This window comes from Engraulis encrasicolus, chromosome 12 (assembly GCF_034702125.1).
Source record: "Engraulis encrasicolus isolate BLACKSEA-1 chromosome 12, IST_EnEncr_1.0, whole genome shotgun sequence".
In the NCBI taxonomy this organism is placed as follows: domain Eukaryota; kingdom Metazoa; phylum Chordata; class Actinopteri; order Clupeiformes; family Engraulidae; genus Engraulis; species Engraulis encrasicolus.
The window spans coordinates 23,814,470-23,832,282 of record NC_085868.1 but is presented as its reverse complement, the minus strand read 5'-3'; the positions used below and the strand labels follow the sequence as shown (position 1 = coordinate 23,832,282).

General features: G+C 45.1%; 1 protein-coding gene across 1 annotated transcript; it reads right to left on the bottom strand.

The window, feature by feature from the left end:
* Positions 1–577: 577 nt before the first annotated feature.
* On the bottom strand, positions 578–17,578 carry gorasp2 (golgi reassembly stacking protein 2). The gene is made up of 10 exons (XM_063211795.1): positions 17,401–17,578; positions 16,059–16,139; positions 15,239–15,442; positions 13,768–13,854; positions 10,627–10,757; positions 9,890–10,022; positions 9,483–9,606; positions 8,645–8,731; positions 4,927–5,049; positions 578–3,448 (listed from the first exon to the last, which is right to left on the bottom strand). Exons 1-10 carry the CDS (start codon positions 17,461–17,463, stop codon positions 3,099–3,101), a joined length of 1,383 nt encoding a protein of 460 aa, XP_063067865.1. The 5' UTR covers positions 17,464–17,578; the 3' UTR covers positions 578–3,098.
* Between the last annotated feature and the right edge of the window lie 235 nt (positions 17,579–17,813).

Genomic DNA, 17,813 nt, shown 5'->3' with positions numbered 1-17,813 from the left:
GGTTCTTTTGTGTTGATTCATCTGAAAGACGGAGAGGTCTGCTGACTCATCTGTTGCTATGGTAACAGGCATCGCATCCAGAGCTGCTCTGGATTGGGCTTGGTCTCCCGTATGCACACACACACACACTTTGCATTGCAAAATTTTGAGCAAAACTGAGCTCTTTCCCTGCCAATTGAATCTTCACACACAACTACTGGTGCAATGTGCAAGTAATGATGGCCAACAGGCTGGTCCAATTTAGCCATGAAACTTCCCACACCAAAATGGCAGTTGTTTCAGTTTCATTGTCTAACCCCTGTAGTAGCTCCCGTCCGTTCTTGTTGCTTGTGGGCCTTGCGATGCCATATGCAATTTATGATCAGTTTTATTCAATATCTCCTTATGAACCGTCTCCTTCTGATCATCACCTCAGTGGTTCACCAAGCAATAATAGGGCAGGGCACTGCACATATATGATTTTCCTGTGGAATGACTTCCAGTAGCTCTACTTCTTTCCCACTGCTACCTACTACCTTTAAGGCACTACTATACTGCTATATACAATTCAATTCAGCACAAAATCTTAAGACCAGTTGAAATATGGCAAGCATTTGCATATTACATTTTTTTATTTTTAGGGATGGCGGCGCTCACTTAAATCCGGCCAGTGTTGGGAAGGGAGGCAAATAATGCCCGAATGTAAGCAGCAGGTACAAGTAGTACAGTCTCCCAGAAACCAGTAGGTGGTGGTATGCGCAAGCAAAGCATAACCTGCCATGAACCCGAATGTAGAACACCACTTCAGAGCTGAGAAGTCCTTTCCTGAACCTACAAAGGACTGTTGCCACTTACAACACTACTCTTTTGTCATCTCTGGTCTTGATGAACGAGGATCTTCAAAGGTATCCATCATAACTTACTTGCCAATGCCATGAAGGAGATTAAGAGGCCAAATTTCATTGTAAAGGCTTTCATCATTATTTTATTTTGTTTATGATTTATAATCAGGGATGCAGCTGCTGCTGACAGCTCTGGCAGAGCACAGGAGGACGGTCATCTGAAAGCGCCCCCACCACAGATGAGGGCCAAACTCTACCACTACAATTGGGCCTATATAGGATCCCAGTTCTGCCCCCCCCCTCTCTCTCTGGGCCTGGGGGAACTGACCTGGTTGACATCACCCATTTTATCCCGCGATAAGAGCCTCGCAAAGGTGTGATGGCAAACAGGTTATTCCATTGGTGGCAGTGGTCTATGTCTCACATAGACAGGGGGGTAAAGTGTGATTGGGTCACCAGGGCCCCATGTATATAAGGGGGCCACACAGTCCGATTCATATATGACAGGGGGGTGTCCATTGGAGTAGGGCTGGGCAATATGACGATATATATCGTTATCGTGATATAAAAGTGTATATCGAGACCTTTCCCCTATATCGTTTATATCGTGATAGTAACTTTATCAGTTTTATACAATTGAATATAATTTAATTACATTCCATGTTGACACAATACACACTATAAGTTCATGTAACTGTAAAAATAACAATAAAGAGATCCATTTTAAAGAAAGGTTGTTTTGCGACATGAAAAAATAAAGAGCAAATAAAGAGAATAACTGAAAACATATGTAATTGTGCTATATCGTGATATATATCGTTATCGTGATATAAAGTAATCCATATCGTAATATAGTTTTTTTCCATATCGCCCAGCCCTACATTGGAGCCGATTGTACATAGGGCCCAAATTGGCTGCTACACCCCTGCACGGATGATATTAACTGAGTCATGACATCAAATATATAATATTATCTACAAATTCAATGTGTGAGTTGAGTTAGAGAGGGGGAGAAGGACGCATGCAATCATACTATAATGCACATAGTGCCGCTCTCTGCAGATTTTCCAAAAAGCGTGATTTAGTATAGCCAGGAGTGGACAAAGGACAAAGAGTTTTAGTGTAAAATCCCGTGTAGTTTATTGCTCGCGTGAACGGGAAAGGAAACAATTTACACTTGACATCTCTTTCCCCCCCCAAAGCCATGGCGCGCCTCTGCGCAAGCTCCCCGGCCTACCCTGTCCGTGGGCATTTCTCAAAGTGAGGTCTTCTAACCTTGCTAGCGCGAGCAACGCCTATTTTTTCGCGGATTCCACCAAGGAGTATCCAATATTTAATTAATAATGGGATATTCCCTGGAGAACGCCCTAGCAAGGCTAGAACACTTCACTTTGATAAATGCCCAGTGTATGCAGCAATCTCCAAGGAATCACCACCTGGACACCTCCCCCTGCTGGAGTGGAGGGCCATGGCGGGCTGTGCACGTAAAAAGGAGTATTACATGAGAAAACAAATAGAACTAAATTAATAATTACAATATGGTGCAAAAAATGCAATATAATGATTCTCTTCAGTATAAACGAAAAAAAAAAAAAATCAATCACAAAGCATAACTACAAATACATGGAAAAAAATGACTCATCGATTGAAAAGCAATTACAGGAATTTTAACAAATTTTTTTTATAATAAATGCAAAGAAATCCAGACAGAAATATAAACGCACTGGTGGGAGTTTGCACAGTTTAACAGGAGAGAAGCATCGGCTGCCGGGTCACTGTAGTTTACGAGGCTTCTTTTCTTATCCTTCTTTTCCTTTTGTTTTTTCTTTTCTCAGCATATCAGTCTCTTTCTTTCCAGTCCCTGCTTTCTTTTCATACATACACACACACACATTGTGCAGTCCACTCTCCAATCCATCCTTCACCTCATCTACGCGTCCGTCCGTCCGTACGTCAGCGAGCGAGCAGGCGTTGTCTTCAGCGGCTGGGCTTGAGTCTCGCCAAAGCCTCTTCGGCCCACTAAGATTTACTCACTCGGGCCAAATAAATACATTTGAGTGTAACAAGAATAACCCATCTCCGACAGATGGGACATAAGCAGAGAGTGAAGAGTCATAGAGACGAGATAACAAGAGAGAGAGAGAGAGACAGAGACAGAGACAGAGAGACCAGTTGCCGAGAAAGAGAGACAGAGAGAAAGAGCAAAAACAAAAAAAACAACAAAAAATGGAATTGCAAAACAAACAGACCAAAACAAAAACACAAAACAGCACTTTGTTACGATGACTCTGCAGCGGGCGGGGCGGCGTCTTCTATTGTAGCAGTGGGCGGGGCAGCGGCCGTCTCCGTGGATACGGGCGCCACTCCCGCCGTCGTCGTTGTGGTGGTGGTGAGCTCTGGTGCTGCCGCTGGCAACGCGGTGCTGGCTGCCGGAGTGGCGTCCAGTACGAGGGCTGGGGGAACCTGCTCGGCCGCCAGAGACAGCGGGGGCAGGCCGGCTACTGCGGTGGGCAGGGGGGGTAACGTGGAGGCCAGGGAGGTGGGCAACATGGAGGGCATGGGCAGAGGAGCCATGCCAGGCAGGTTCAGAGGAGGCAGAGGGGCCAGGGGAACCAGCGGTGGCAGACCTGGGCATAGACAAACAGTCAAGAATAACCAGACATGGAGGTCATTATTATTCTATTATTATTATTATAGTGCACTTAGCGGACGCCTTCATTTTATTCAAAGCGACTTACAGTCATTATTTTTCAGGGTATTGGTTTCAGTCCCTGATGCAATGTGGGGTTAGATGCCCTGCTCAAGGGGCACTTCAGCCATGGATGGAGATGTAGGGAGAGGTCAGGGGGGGATTCAAACCTGCAACCCCTAGATTGAAAGACCAACTCTCTAACCACTAGGCCACAGCTGCCCCAAAAAGGTAATTCCTGAAAAGACTATATACATTTCAATTGCCTGGCTATCACTAGACCATCACAAGTGAGACTATATCACAAGTCTCTAAGAATCAGATCGGGGCCATCATACAAGTGACATCGTGGATGGGATTTAGTGTAAGTCACTCCAGTAACACTACACTATGATCTAAACCAGTGTCATGGGTGGGTCAAGCCGTGGTGTAAAAAAAAACGTAATTCATTGATTCGCTAATTTAAAAAAAACAAAAAAAACATCGAACTTTTCCTGCAACAATTTACAACTTTTATTTTGATAGACGATTGAACGTGTGTCATCTGTCGTCATAGATAAAATCAGAATGTTTATGCGAGATAGTAGCGTGCAACCAGTCATCCGAGTATCGCTAAAAAAATTGGGTCGCGACCCAATGAGAGTGGGAAATGGTGGGTCCCAAGACTGTTCCAGTTGAGAAACACTAAACTGTCCTCTAAAAGGGTTTCCAGTACCGCTGTTCACGGACTACTTGTACACTACAGTACAGTACAGTAGAGTAGTGTATTATGCTGAAAAAAGTTGCAATCTGCGGTGTAGCTGTGGCCTGTCTTGTTTTTGGTGTGTGTATTTGTAAACGTTTTTTCCCTCTTGGCCTGGGGTGCGTTTCTCGACAGTGTCGTTGCTGACTAAGTTAGCAACTTTCTTGGTTGCCGTGCAATTTCCCATTGGCAACCTACTAAGTTGCTAACTTGTTAGCAACGAAGCTTTCGAGAAACGGGGTCCAGGAGGACTGTCTGGAGGAAGTTTGACTGTTTTGACCTCATCCCTGTGGTATTTCACCACTGTTTGGGCTGGGATAATAGGAGTGGCCAAAGCTGTCAGGTGAGACAAATGTAAGCACTGCACTCATTGACATTACCTGGTGCGAGTATGTTTGCTGACAGGTGTTGTCTGCATTGCGATAGGTAATCATACACAGCAGGTGGTGTGTTCACATGTACCTGAGACTAGGAGGAAGGATGTGATATCCAGGGGCAGTACATGCATACATTCACTGGGTTTGTAAAGGGCATAACACAGCACGAGATTATGTGCCAATAAGAGAAAAGAAGCGTGTGTGTGCGTGTGTTCTCACCAGTGGCAGGGCACTTATGCCTAGTAGTGTGTGTGTGTGTGTGTGTGTGTGTGTGTGTGTGTGTGTGTGTGTGTTTACCAGTTGTAGTGGGCGGTAGGCCAGTGATGCCTTGTAGTGAGACGGCACTCAGGTCTGGCAGCGCGATGTTCAGGTTGGGCAGGTTAGGGAGGGGCGGCAGACCTGCAGGTAACGGCATCAGGCCTACACACACACACACAGTGTTACAACAAGTTAGGGAGGGGCGGCAGACCTGCAGGTAACGGCATCAGGCCTACACACACACACACACACACACACACACACACACACACACACACACACACACACACACACACACACACACACACACACACACACACACACACACACACACACTAGACCTATGATTTTTGGCCCAGGCCCGAGCCCGAACCCGAGCCAATTTCGGGTCGGGTCGGGCCTGAAATGTCACTCATTACGTTCGGGTAGGGTCGGGTTCGGCTTCTCTATCGTTGACAGGTTTTTTTTTTTTTTTTTTTTTTTTTTTTTTTAATAAATAAATAGGCTATGTAGGCTGTGCGTTAATAATATTCCACGTCAGTTGATAATCCAGCAGTGCAGTGCCTGCTGCTAGAATGCACGCGCTTTCCCTCGCCTCTCCCTCCCATCACAGTGCGCTGAGGCATTTCGGCCGTGTTTTGGCCACGAGAGACGCGTGGTCTGCAAAAAACAGAGGTCGCCTCATCAACCCGACACATACTGTAGCCTAATAAACTCTTGCAATGGCAATTCAAGAACTCCTTCATTCCTGTTCTGCTGCTCGCGTCGTTGTTCTTCTTTGTCTCGCTGTCTCTCTCTGTGAAAGTGCCGCGCTAGATTTTTAAGGTCGTACTGCTGCTGTGGCTTATGGCCCAATGATCAGCCGGTCAAAATGACGGACGCCCTTAAAATTTTCCGCCAACTCTTAAAAAAAGCGTCAATGATGGATTATCGCTTAATGTAACCTCTGTGCACTGCAGTGCAGCATACACAGAAATATAAAAGATGGCCTGCATGTTTATACAGTCTATTTAACTTAGATTTCGTAACAAAATACTTTAATGGCTTTAATTTAAGGGCTTTGATTTGTTATCATAGATCACCCCTCCTCATAAATAAAATTTGAAATTTCGGGCTTCCCTCGGGCTCGGGCCTACACATCCAATAATTAGTCGGCCTCGGGCCGGGCCCGGCCCAATTCCCATGGGCCCATGTCGGTTCGGGCTTGGATTTTTTTACCCGTTCTTACCTCTGACACACACACACACACACACACACACACACACACACACACACACACACACACACACACACACACACACACACACACCGCATTAGGGAGGGGCGGCAGACCTGCAGGTAATGGCATCAGGCCTGCTTATGCACGCACGCACAGGCACGCGCACGCACAGGCACGAGCACGCACGCGCACACACAACAATATAGACACATATGACGCTACATGAAGTGTCCAAATGACCTAGCAGGAAGACATTGTACATGAACACATGCAACACCTCAAAAGTAAACAGAACAGTACAAAACACATCTGTCACACGATACAAACGTCAACAGACAGGATGAATACAAACACTTCCTTGCGTAGGCATGAACAGACATGTGCAACTCTACTGCACTCAATTAGTCATCATTAAGCCATTTTAGCCTAAGCCCTTTTTGGGAAAAGGTGCCCTCTCCCTTTTAAAACCTACAGTGCCCTCCATAATTATTGGCACCCCTGGTTAAGATGTGTTTTTTAGCTTCCAATTATTTTATTTTTTTCCTAAATAATATGGGACCTTAATGGAAAAAAAGAGAAAAATCCAACCTTCAATACAAGTGCATTTATTCAGTGGGGAAAAAATCCCACATAAAGAAATAATTATTTGACATCAAATAATGTGTGTCACAATTATTAGCACCCCTGGTGTTAATATTTTGTACAACCCCCTTTTGCCAACAAAACAGCACCTAATCTTCTCCTATAATGTTTCACAAGATGGGAAAAGACAGAAAGAGGGATCTTCAGACATTCCTCATTTCAGAATTTCTCTAAATCATCCAGAGACCTGGGTCCTCTCCTCTGTACTCTCCTCTTCAGCTCACCCCACAGGTTCTCAATGGGGTTGAGGTCAGGGGACTGAGATGGCCATGGGAGGAGCTTGATTTTGTGTCTGGTGAACCATTTCTGTGTAGATTTGGCCATATGTTTAGGGTCATTGTCTTGCTGAAAGACCCAGTGACGACCCATCTTCAGCTTTTTGGCAGAGGGCAACAGATTTTGATTTAAAATGTCCTGGTATTTCAAACTATTCATGATGCCATGCACCCTAACAAGGTTCCCAGGGCCTTTGGAAGCGAAACAGCCCCACAGCATCACTGACCCACCCCCATACTTCACAGTGGGTATGAGGTGCTTTTCAGCATGCGCATCTTTCGTGGCACGCCAGACCCACTTAGAGTGTTTGTTGCCAAAAAACTCAATCTTGGTCTCATCTGACCAAAGCACACGGTCCCAGTTGAAGCCCCAATACCGCTGGGCGAACTCCAGACGTTTGCGTTTGCGTTATTTGTTGGCGTGTAGACAGCGCCTGGTGGTTGATTTGGAGACTTTGTGACCCCAGGATGCTACCATTTGTTGTAATTCTGTAACAGTGAGCTTTGGAGATATTTTGATTTCTCTTACCATCCTCCTCACTGTGCGTGGTGGCAAAATAAACTTGGGTCCTCGTCCAGGCTTGTTTACCACTGTTCCAGTTGTTTTGAACTTCTTAATTATTCCTCTCACAGTAGATATGGGCAGCTGCAGTTGAGTGGCAATCTTCTTGTAGCCTCTGCCTGACCTGTGAAGGTCGACGCACATCTGCCTCACTTGTATGCTGTGTTCCTTTGTCTTTCCCATGTTTAAGAGTGGATAAGAGAAATGGCCTCGGTGTCACGTCATATTTATACCCCAGGGAAACAGGAAGTGATGAATTACTAATTAAATGTTCCTACATACTCTGGTAAACTTTGTAAACTACTGTAGAAATGACAGAAATGCTTCAATTATATTTATTTCCTGGGAATTGTTAAGGGTGCCAATAATTGTGGAACAGGTGATTTAATGAAAAATAATTATTTTTTAGTCAGGGATTTTTTTTATTTTCCTACAATTCATTTGAGTTGAAGGCTACATTTTCCTAAAATTTTCAGTGTGACAGTATTCTTCTGCAATAAACACTGAATTTATTTTAAGGCTTTTAACACATCTCAACCAGGGGTGCCAATAATTATGGAGGGCACTGTAAATATCTCAGCCTCCGAAGCACATAAAAAAACATGAAACAAGTTGCATTTAAAAGCTAGGACCCTCATTTTGCATTATACTGTGTTCATTCAGCTCTGACATACCCACATATTTAATTTAACAAAACAGCTCAAATCTCAAGAACTTGAATGCAGCCTATATGTCACTCCAGGACACAATGGGTTAAGCTGAACAGATCGATGGTTAATTAACATTGTGACCGAGACAATTGTGGGGATCTCCAAGTGTTCAAATTTTGAAAGTTTTTTTTTGCAGAATGTGAAAGCTGAAGTCTTGAAGCGGCTACTCTATACTTTAGAATACAGTATTGGGTTATGAAAAAGCATACACTTCTTTAAAAGGGCTAACTTTATGTCTCTTCTACTGTATGGGAGACAGAAACGTTCAGAGGTGTGTGTGAGTGTGAGTGTGAGTGTGTGCGAGTGTGAGTGTGTGAGTGTGTGAGTGTGTGTGTGTGTGTGTTCTCACCTGGTAGCGTGGTGGCGGGACTGACCCCTGGTATGGAAGCCAGAGAGGGGCTGACCTGGGTGGGGAGTAGGGGTACCGTAGGCACGCCTGGAGACAACACACACATATTTCATTAGTTTATTTGGGAGGACCAATCACTATTGAGAAAACAACACAGTGCCCCAAACAATGTTAAAGAAGCAATAATGTGTCTTCTTCTTGTAAATAAATAACAAAATTATACTGGTCATCAGTCTATTCAGGAGTGCAAGTGGCATCTCCATAGTAGCAAACTGCAGGTAGTGGACAATACTTGGCCAGCTCAGGCACACACAGACACACAGACACACAGACACAAAGACACACAGACACACAGACACACAGACACAGACACACAGACACCATTTCCCGGCAGTGCAGATAGAATGTTGACAAAGGCCACAAATGTGAGCTGAGGAAGGCTGATTGGGTCACTACATGAAACCAACCTTGGTAGCCTAATCTACCTGGTCTGCCATACATTTCCAGACCACATGGAAAAACATAGGGAATTGTATCTTTCTATGCTGATTCAAGGTGTCAAGAAATCCCGCACGCTGTCCATTCCATAAGCAAAGTTCAATACAACGTTTCAGTCATCGTTGTATTAAAAGTTGGCTGGTGGAATGTGTGGGATTTCTTTACACTTGACTTGAATGACAAACCGACTGGGATGATATCCTACGCCACCTCTCCAACTACAGACGTGTGCAAAAGTGACATTTTGAGCCGTTCTATGGCGAGCAACACATAAATCAAGCTCTCTTGCTCTCAAAGGCTTTTTGGTGGTGACCGGGTTGGAGGGGTGTGGCTACTGTACCTGTGTGCAGCTCGCTGGGAATGGTGGGTGTGGCCGACGTGATTGACAGGCCAGCGAGGCTGTCCTCTAGACCAATGGGAGCAGCAGGAGCAGCAGCGGGAGGGGTTACAGCCGACAGCTGCACCTAGAGGTCAAGTCACAGAGTGAAGGGCGTTTCCCTTTTTTTGCTAGTCGATTAATTTTATTGTGCCACCGCATGTGCAAACTGAGACTGAAATGTTGCCATCCCATACGTTGTACCAGATCACTTTGTCAGAGCTTATTAAAAAAAAAGAACAAACACTGGCGAAAGGATTTGAAAACAACTTGTTCTACCAGCAGGAAACATTATCCATAGTCTATACAGATCACATGTCACAGATCCAGTGCACACGCACACTCGTGCGCGCGCATACACACACACACACCTCTGTGAAGCCGTCCTTTAGTGGGCTGGAGGGTTCGGCAGGGCTGTGTCCGGGGAAGCTGATCTTCTTGCCCTCCTCGAACGGTCGTGTGGGGATTCTGTGCAGGTAGCCGTAACCTATACCACAACCCAGACTACACACACACACACACAATAGGCATTAACATACAGACAGCCATAACCTGTACCACAACCAAGACCACACACACACACAGCCTATACCACAACCCAGACACCACACACACACACACACACACACACACACACACACACACACACACACACACACACACACACACACACACACACACACACACACACACACACACAATCTATACCACAGACCAGGCTGGCAGAGGGGTAAGAACACAGCATAGCCATAAAGACACACACACACAAATTGCTACTATACTATAGCTGCTGTAGTCTGCTGCAGTCCAGACTGGAGATACACATACTGTACTCTGTACACACAAACCTTTGCACTCTCTCTGTTTAAAAATATAGAATAGTTTCTCAATATTTTTCGACACACAAACACACAACATACTATGCAGAAATGCTGGATGTTACATTTTCCAGAAAAATGCATGTCTGCCTGATGAAGACCCTGTTGGGTCGAAACGTTGTATGACTTGAATACATTTTCAAAGCAGAGCAAGTGTGCAGACTTCTACTCTTTTCCAAATGCATGTAGACACACAACCATAAACACACACACACACACACGTTCCCTACCTGCCCTCTCCGCCCCAGGCACTGTTGGGCGTGATGACCACCTCTCTGCAGTTGTCCGTGTCTGTGTTGTAGACGTACAGCTTCAGACCCTTCCCCTCGTGGGTCTCGATCAGGGAGAACAGGTCTTCTGACTAGAGGGAGAGGAGAGGAGACGAGAAGAGTTAAGCTTCGTGTACACCAAGCGCGAACTGCGCGACCTGAGCGGCGGAAGTCATTATTTCCCTATGGAGGGAAGGCGAATAAAGCTACCAGAGCGAATTCGCCAGGAGCGAAGCTTCTTGAGCGACCAGAGCGAATTTTGACGATTAAAGTCAAGCTAATCTTAAGCGAATTCGCTATGACGCGATCCAGCAAAAAACAATTGGAATGTTCATATCGACGAATGTCCCAGACTGTCAAGACAGAGCCGTTACGTGATTAGCTGAATCAAACATGTCAATGCCGCGTCCTGAGTGAATAAAGCGATTTCATGGTGAAACTTCTTCAACCACCCCAGCTACCTGGGTCGCGTAGGTAGTGCCTGGTATACACGGGCCATTAGGAACGCATTAGAACATCGTTTTCAAATCAGGTCCTCTGACTGAAGAGAGAGGAGAGGAGTTAGGGATGCATACGAAGAATATTTTTCATGTCAGGGTTTCAGACTGAAGAGAGAGGAGTAGAGAAGACTTAGGAATGTGAACAATGAGAACATCGTTTCCAAAGCAGGTCTTCAGACAGAGTGAGGAGAGAGGAGAGGACTTAGGAATGCATTTACAACAGGGGTGTCAAACTGAAATTCACAGTGGGCCAAAATCTAAATCTAGGATGAAGTCACGGGCCGAACTCAATATTCAAAAAGGACTGAAATTGTGCATGCGTGCATGCACATGCTTACAATATTCAAATGTTTGAACACTCAATTCCAGCAGATATTGCAGTTCAAATGTGCATCACTGATGCACTTGTATGAGCATGTGATGCCCAAAGTTTCATGTTCAAGTCATATTAAAATACATTAATGTGAAGGGGGGCCAACGGTAATACTCGCGGGCCAAATAAAATGACTCCACGGGCCAAATTTGGCCCAAGGGCCTGAGTGTGACATCCCTGCATTAGCAGAACATAGTTTCATATCAGGTCTCCAGACTGAGGAGAGAGGAGAGGAGAGGATTTAGGAATGCATAAGAACATAGTAGTCTAAGGTAAAACAGGCCTTCATAGTGAAGAGAGGGGAGGAGAAAATAGTTTTAGGGAGAACAGGTCTTCAGACTGACAGAGAAGAGAGGAGAGGAGAGGAGAGGAGAGGAGAAAAGTTAGGAATGCATGAAAGCATAGTCTTCAGATCTTCAAACAGACCGAGAGGAGGAGAGGAGAGGAGTTAGGAATGTATGACAACCTTGTAGCTTTGGGCAAGAGTGAGTGGTAGAAGAATGAAGAGAAAGGAAGAGAGAATGGGGTGGGGTTTTGTGACAACTCCCAGCTCACAAGCTATGGAGAATGGGTAGGGAGTAGGTCTTGAAATTGGAAGCCTGCTGACTTGAATCCCATATCATCCATGGCAAAAGTGCCATAAAGGGAAAAAAAGTGTCATGGAGCCTAGCCTCACTGACACTACTAGCCTCTATAAGCTGCTGTGGATAAAAACGTTAACCAAGTGTGATGTCATGTAATGAATTGCTGTACCAAAAGGGAGATATTTAAAGCTACTGGACACTACACTGGCTGACAGCACCAACAGCTGTCATTTCTGAAAGGCTGTGCTTGAATGGAACGTGCGAGAGACTAATAGGCAACATGCAACGCACTATTACACACAGAAAAAAAATGTTTATAAACCAACAACAGAACACTACATGGTCAATGGGCTCCCTGTGTGTGTCTCTTCCAGTCTGTCTCTCTGCCTAATGGACTGTCAGTCTCTCTCTCTCCCAGCCTCCCTCTCTCTCTCCCAGCCTCCCTCTCTCTCCCAGCCTCTCTCTCTCTCTCTCTCTCTCCCACCCTCTCTCTCTCTCTCTCTCTCTCTCCCAGCCTCTCTCTCTCTCTCTCTCTCTCTCTCTCTCTCTCTCTCTCTCTCTCCTCTCTCTCTCTCTCTCTCTCTCTCTCTCTCTCTCTCTCTCTCTCTCTCTCTCTTCTCTCTCTCTCTCTCTCTCTCTCTCTCTCTCTCTCTCTCTCTCTCTCTCTCTCTCTCTCTCTCTCTCTCTCAAAAGCTGCGCACACATTTGGACACACAAGGACACATTCATTGCACAAGATACACTGAAAAATAATAAGACAAATAGGAAAACAGCCCCACATAGGCCTCTGAGGGATCAGATACTGCTGTAGAGCAGAGGGCCTGTACTCATCAGCAGCAGGAGTTTATTTTAGCTCCAGCCAACCTCCATCCTGCCCTGCTACAAAATACAGCACAGCACAGCACAGCAGGGAGGACTGTTTCCAGGTATTTGGGGGCCCTAGACAAAGATGAACTTGGGGTCCCTTGTTTTTTCTCTTCAAACTATTGGGGAGGCCCCCCCTCAAGAAGCATTTTGATAGCAGTGTCACTGTCAGTGAATTTAAGGAGGTTTTACTTCATTCAAAAAGTTGTCATTGCTGTCATTTGACTACATAACCAGTCATTACGGGGGCCCTCCCCTCTTTCAACTGGGGGCCCTGGGCAGGTTCCTAGTTTGCCTGGTTGTGACAAGCCTGTGTACAGGCTGGGGTCTGCGTTGATGATATCTTAGGAAAATAATGGAGCGTGCTGAAGTTGAGAATTTACTCTCTTCCTGCACAGAGCACTGTATCTATACCGGTAGTTCTTTTTGGACCAAAAAGCAGACACAGCAGAAAAAGGGTGAGAAGAAAACTTCCAGCACGTGTATAGCTGGGAGATGAGAAAGTGGAAGAGAAGTTTGCAAGGAGACAATGAGACACCTTTAGAGAGAGGAAAAGTGCTACAATTGTGGTCAAACCAAACTATACTTAGTAATAATGACAGTCTAACCAAACTACTTATTTTGAAAACTGATCTTTTCAAAATAAAGAGTTTGGTGGTTTGACCGTAATTGTAGCGGTGTTGCACTTTTCCACTCTCCCAACTGCGCTGGGAAAGAAAAAGCTTTCAATGCAGACCTCCTCCTCCTTCACTCATCCTTTGAGAGACGATAAGATACCAACCTCGTTCATGACTGTATCGGCTCCGATGATGTAGTCTGTGTGCGGCCTCAAACCAGCCAAGGCAGCAGGTGAGTTAGGCTCCACTTCCTGGTGCAAACCCGAGCACAGATAAGGACATGGTCAAGTCAAGTCCTTTTTATTTGGGTGGCACATTTAAACACAACACAGTTGACCCCAAAATACTTAACCTACATGATAAAATAAGATAGAAAACCAGACTTCAGTCAAAATAGTCCCCTCTCAGAACATGGTAAGGCACAGAGATTGAAAAAACACACATAGAGTACATAATACTAGTATGTCTAAAATGTATCTTTAAACACCCTGCTAGGCATAGATGCATGCTTATGAAACCTTAAGAGCAGACACACATTATCTTGTTTATGTGCGCTTGTATTGCCTCTAAATCAGTAGGATAGTTACAAAATTACAGAAAATAAATGGGAGGTAAAAAAGATGAAGACAAGATTGGGAAGTGTCTAATTTCATTCAGGTCCTCCATATAGTAATCAACAACATCATGATGCTTTGTCCAGTTACATTTCCAACTTGGCAGAAAGCAATAATGAACAAGATTCAAGAGACACCGCACACCGTTTACTGTTTACGAAAATAAAGTAAGAAAAAAGAACAGGAAGCAGTGTGCGGTGGTCTTTTGAATTTTGTTCATTGTTCACCTTCTGCTGCCTCACACCTGCACCTGCATTTCTGAGGGCTTGTGCACAAGGACTCTCTTGAACTTTGAAGGCAGAAAGGAATATTGGCAGTGAGAGTGGCATGCATTCCATTACTATGCAGTCAGGTCTGGGATACGACACCACATTTACACTTCAAGCCAATGACCGTACATAAGCAAGTTCTTCATGCGAGTAGAAGAGGCGGGTTAGTGTATACCGAGACTAGGCAACCTCCTCTGACCGTTGAGACGAATAAATAAGATACGATCGCTAACTTAGTTCACAATGTTGTTTTTACAGGAGTAAGCAAAGGGAACTTGAACACCGTAATGTCGATGCAATAGTGTACCTATACCAATAGTGTATCTATTTAGAAAATAAATAAAAGTGCTAACCAACTGAAGTGAGCTTGAGTTTCGGTAACAGTCAGACCATCCTCAGTGCAAAACCAAGTCATTTTCACCCTTTGTTTTAATCGACAGTTCAGTTCAGTTCTATCCACTTTATTAGTCCATAGACTTCAATGCCATTAGCCTGAACCAGCAGACCAGAAATTCTGTCATAATCCATGATTACAAGGGTGGTGTCATTGCTATTTGGATAGCAGTTGCTAGTGCTAAATCATTCAGAAGGGCTATGGGGACTGGGCAGCCTATCAGGAACTAGCAGACAGGACATGCCGTGGGAGCACGAATAACGTCGAGATGGGCGGGGTTAATGGGCGTGGTAATAAGGTGCATCCATTTGATTGACAACTCGGGAAGTTGGCGTCGCTTTTTTGTCACGGAACTCACCAGGACGTGCCAGACGTTCTCATTGGCCCCCTCAAAGCTGCAGAAGCGGATGCTGACCCCCAATAGGCCCTGCCCGCCCCACATGTTGCTAGGGGTGACGGTGGTCTCCCTCAGCTCCAGCGTCTTGCTGCTGTACACCAGCATCTTCACCGGCTTCTCCACGTTCGCCTTCAACAGGTCCTTCAACGTGTCATTGTCTTTGTTCTGCAAATTCACACACACGCACACACACACACACACACACACACACACACGATTAAGAGTCAAGTCAAACTTTTTATTTATATAGCACATACGACGAAGGCTCCGTGCTGCAATGCTGGGAGCCTGGGTTCGATTCACATACTCTCTCTCTCTCACACACACACACACACACACACACACACACACACACACACACACACACACACACACACACACACACACACACACACACACACACACACACACACACACACACACACACACACACACACACACACTTTCAAGGAGACCTGCCACAGTTCTACTGACACCGAGTTTAATGTCTATAGTGATGGAAGAATGTAGTGTAAACACGGCTAGGTTACTGGTATCTGGTGCTTTACTGGAACTGAGGGATTGTTCAGACACGAATGTAACACCTTACCTACAACCTGCAGATGTAAATATCAGTGAAGTGTCAACAGATTTGATAGTCTCCATGATTGTCTCCCTTATCAACCTCATGATCTGAGTTTAGACAGACCTTGTTGACAAAAGCTGACAACGGCGCAAAGAGAAGGCTACTGTACTACCGCTCATTGCCATATTGCTTTCCGTTCACAAGTAGCCTACTCACCAGTCTAGTGTTGTTGATGGACACGATGAAGTCAAAGAAGGGCTCCAAGCCTGCCCGGTGCCCAGGCGAGTTCTCCTGGACCTATTGAGGGGGGAAACCAAGAGCCACGTCTTTCCCATTAGCGACTGGCAGCATTCGGGCCATCATTACAAGAAGTATTAGGTGGCACATTGGACATGAGGACAGTCAATACATACAACAGACCCCCCCCCCCCCTTCAACATTTACCCTAAGACACACCTTGTACCAAAAAACATGACAAAAATTGACATGGACCTGGACATTGGACATAGACAGGTATTAAACCATCACCAATCATCAGCAGTCCCAGTCTATCCCATAGCATTTCTGTAGCAGATAAGTGCAAAATCAGCAAGGGGTAATATCAATAAATACATGGCAGATAAAAACTACACAAGTGCAATCCCTGCTCAGGCCTGCTGAACAGGGTGCAAGATTAAGATGTACATTTTTGTTTACTCTGTTTGTTAAAAAGGCCAATAACCTGTGGAATAAAAGAGTTCTTAGTCCTGTTTTTAATAATAACAGGATATCTAAAAGCGTCTAGCAAATGTCATGTAATGTAGGCAAATGTAACGAGAAGATGCACTGCATAGACCCACCCCGACGCAGCGGATGCACCAGAACTGCGCTAACTCTGAGTGATAGCCAGAAACACAACACTAATATTACAACAGTTAGTGAATATGACAGTAGGATGTTCTAACATGAAACCACGATTCAATGTAAAGAACAGCAAGGTAACAGTACTTGCAATGAAACTCACATACACACAGCCAGACAACCGCCCATTGAATCAAATGAATCAGCTTACTGAACTGAAGGGATAAGCAGTAAAGACATCTATTTTCTGGGACTTGCAAGAGCCACGAGAAGACGGCCATCTATTAGGGTGATCGCAGTCAATGGGATAATCCACCATAATCTGACAGACCACTGAACACCTCAAACGCCACGATTGTGCAAAAAAAAAACCAGACAGCTTGTTGGTTTACTGGTCATCCCCATCCCATTGCTAAGATCAGCATTTCCTCTCAAATATACGCTTCATCACACTAACAACACAGCTTCATTACCCGACCAGATGATTTATAATGTGCATGGCTAAATGATATGATATAATCTCAGACAAAACTCGTCGGAGTATCCGAAATTGATTGCATTTAGCAAAGAGCACTAGCATGCTAAATAGCACGACCAGGCCATGGCTGCCTCCGCGGTCTTCATTCGGGCTTTACGCTGTCAAAACCAGCCCATCGCAGCTGATGCTAACTGCAACTGCTACTTTCTGAAATGCATGTCAAAGTCAAAGAATACGCACTCTCAGGACATGGTATCCTTCTGAGCCTCCTCCTGGAATCTCTACACTCTGGGATCCCCCCATGTCTGTCCGATTCTGTTTACCGGTGATACAAAAACTATATTTGACCGGCGTTAGCGGGTTAGCAACAGTGCGACACGTCGGCCAAGTTTTTTTTCCTGGTGGGACGGAACAAGCACTTGCGCTGTTACGTGGCAGTCGAGGAAGAGAGGATGCTGGGATAGCAGCGTATTTGCTGGAGTGGCCTCGCGCAGGTGTAATGTTTCGCAGCAGGTGATGTGAAGGGCCACACAGGTATTTGAATAGCTCTAGGCTTTTAAAATGTAAAAGATAATGTAATGGCTTGTAATGATAACGTAGCATAATGGCTCGTAGTATTATAATGCTATAAATTGGCTAAGCACGAAATTTTG